Here is a 3,028-nt window from a genome sequence, read left to right as displayed (position 1 = left end):
TTTTTTTTTTTACGTGTCTTAAGGTGGATGAAAGTTATCGGAGAAAGCCAATTGGAATTAGTCCTCTTTCTCACTCTTGCACGTAAATAACGCAGAAAATCGGACGCATGTGTCGCACACCTACACGTTAGTGGAAATGAGAGAAAGAAAAAAAGAAAAAAAAAGAGAGAGAGAGAGAGAGAGAGAGAGAGACGAGATGGGAAGAGTAGTGAAAGAGTGGAGAATGCAAGAAGAAGAAGAGGAGGAGGTAGGAGGTGGTGGAGAAAGGAAGAGAGTAACAGGAGGAGTATGGGAAGGGAAGGGAAGGGAAAGGAAGGAAAGGGGGGTGGTAGAGGGAGAAAATAAGTGCACTCGTGTGCGATGTGCAGCCGTAGACCGACCAGCTCACCGACGAGGAGAGAACCTTTACGTAACTTTGCAACGTTCCTCTTTCCGCGCCGCAAAACCCCAGGGCCGCTGCACTTATGTTAGTTTCATCGATATTTTCCCATAAACCCCCTCCTCCTCAACCTCCCCCCTCCTCTTCTATATAGGATATATTTTTAGTATAGTAATGTTCGGATCGAATAAAATCTTCTCTATACGTATCTCGTTTTCCAAGTTATGTATGTTAAGTTTTTATATTTATCGATGGAATATTTTCGAAAAAAAATTAAATAACTTTTCTTTTCTTCATTGTCCTATTTAATTTTATTTTTTTTTTTAAAATATTTTATGATTCAAATAGAGAGAGAAAATCATTATGGTATTTATATGCGTGTGTGTTTTGTATTTAAAAAGAAACAAAAATTATGATGATAGATGGAATTGGTTTAGAGATTTTGAAATTTACCGCCACAAAGTTTAATCCCTTCGAGTATCGACCAATCAATTTTGGTGGCGCGAAAATCAATCGCCATTTATACCACTGATCAATTAGAAATCCAAATGTTTTTATATATATATAATATGATTTAATCATTCGAATAATGTCACTTACGATGTTATTTATTTTTTGTAGAAAAAAAAAAAAGAAAAAGGAACGAATAATCGATTAGAAAAATTGTTTCCGTTTTGCTAATTAGAAAAATTTTATCAATCGAATTTAATTAAATAAAATTAACGTTTATTTATTTATAAACCCCCATCCGTCCCCGTTTCTACAATAATAAGATTCTCTCGTAAAAAGTATTAAAAAACATTAAACAAAAAGAAAAAGAAAAACAAAAAGAAGTAGAAGTAGAAGTAGAAGAAAAATGAATGCAAGTTTGTTACGGTAGACTGGTCGATAATATCGACGTCTCGGTGTCGTAATTTTATGATAAAAACGGGAAGAATGGAGTAAAACATGCGATCGGAAGAAATCGATGCTTCTATTCGATAAGATCGTTATTCGAGAATCAAACCGACGATCCCCGATTATTATTTTATATATTAGAAATATGTATAATAAGTAAATAAATGAAATCTGTATATAACTATATATTACGTGTACTATACTTAAATTAAAGACCGTAATATTATTTTAAGTGGCTTTTTCAAAGTAATTTCGTATTTACTTTCTTTTTCTTCTTTTTCCTCTTTCTCTATCGCAATTTTTGTTCGTATTAAATAATCCGAAATGTTTTCGACGATTAATAATTATCAAATTAGATGAACAAATTCGATTTATTCACAAAAAAAACCGTCAAAACTCAAGAAGATTCTAAACGAGATCGAAATTGTTTGATGTTAACGTGTCTAATGATATTTATGGTTTTTTAATTTTTAAACCTCCACCCACCACCCCAGAAAAAAAAGAAATAACGAAAATTACTTTTCGAACGATCGAATTGTTTTCTATTCTCCTCGTCAAGGCTCAAAACTTTTCAATCCAACCTTATTAGCGTATATTAAAATAACATATTTCTAATACACAAATTGTTCCAATTAAAAATATTATAATAAGCTGTTCAGAAATATAACAAGACTAGTGTCATATCGTATAATACATTCATTTACGTATAGATAAAATATAGAAAGAAGAAGGAAAAAAAAAAAAGAGAGAATTTGTAAAACGAGTCAAACTTATAAACTATCATCAAATATCATTAAAATAAATATATTCCTCCCATTAATATAAAAAAATTAATAAAATTGATACAAATGAGAAACAAGAAAAGAAAGAGAAAAAACACAGGCCACACAAACACACACACACATACACATTACTAATGTTTTTTGCGAGTATGTTTTCTGATAAAATTAAAAGTCAAAAAGTAAATGAAAAGAAGAAAAATAATCATTTAATAATAATTTTTTTTCGCAATAATTAGATGAGAAAACGACGATCATGTGGATAAAGACGATTACACGTTCGTATATTTATCCTTTGTGTGTAAACGCGCACACACACTTTAACATTGTAAAAATTGCACACAGCTCATAGCAATACTCGTTTTATTTATGACTACACGTCGTGTAATTACTTATCTTATCGGTATAGTCGTATAACTATCGTTAACGTCACGTAATTAGGTGTCAACGCGATCGCCGATTGCTACAATAAGAAATTTCTTACCTCCCACCCCCTCTTCCCCCTCTTCCCCCCCTTCCCCATCACCCCTTTCTCCATCCCTTTCCTCTTCTTCCCACATTCACCCTGTTCTCTTTCTCGTTAAATGCATTAACAAATTCCGATCAATGCATTAGTATCTTATTTGAAAATAAAACAACCTTTTATTTTATTTTTTTTTTTTTTTCAAGATTCTAAGAAAACGATATCGAGGAACCTGATTTCAATGTGTTACACGCGATAATAATTAATAATCAGTATTAATCTGGTATGTAAGATAGATATGTATACTTGTGTGTTAACAGGATCGGCGGAGGATGATTCGGAAAAAGGAAAAACTAGAGGATGTGGCAGAAAAGAAGTTTCCGATGTTTTAACGAAAATGCCGAAAATTCTTGGACCATTAGGAATGTTATACGAGTGTATGGAAACGAGAAAACGTATAAGGGTAGGTTTATTTCGTTTTACTATTACGTTTTCATATACATTTGTGTT

General features: G+C 32.0%; 2 protein-coding genes across 3 annotated transcripts in view; one reads left to right on the top strand and one right to left on the bottom strand.

Annotated features, from left to right (window-relative positions):
- LOC106786185 (ecdysone-induced protein 74EF) overlaps positions 1-3,028 on the bottom strand; it is a 214,458-nt gene that overhangs the window by 147,447 nt on the left and 63,983 nt on the right. The gene's annotated exons all lie outside the window — the stretch shown is intronic.
- The window catches only part of LOC106786166 (U7 snRNA-associated Sm-like protein LSm11), a 16,036-nt gene that overhangs the window by 10,534 nt on the left and 2,474 nt on the right, over positions 1-3,028 (top strand). The window contains exon 3 of the mRNA XM_014747275.1: positions 2,839-3,025. Within this exon, the coding sequence (XP_014602761.1) occupies positions 2,839-3,025 (187 nt within the window). The remainder of the gene's footprint in view (positions 1-2,838; positions 3,026-3,028) is intronic.

Source organism: Polistes canadensis, unplaced genomic scaffold, assembly GCF_001313835.1.
Source record: "Polistes canadensis isolate GaletaPanama2010 unplaced genomic scaffold, ASM131383v1 scaffold_67, whole genome shotgun sequence".
In the NCBI taxonomy this organism is placed as follows: domain Eukaryota; kingdom Metazoa; phylum Arthropoda; class Insecta; order Hymenoptera; family Vespidae; genus Polistes; species Polistes canadensis.
The sequence above is the reverse complement of the archived record's forward strand: the minus strand, read 5'-3'. Positions and strand labels throughout refer to the sequence as shown.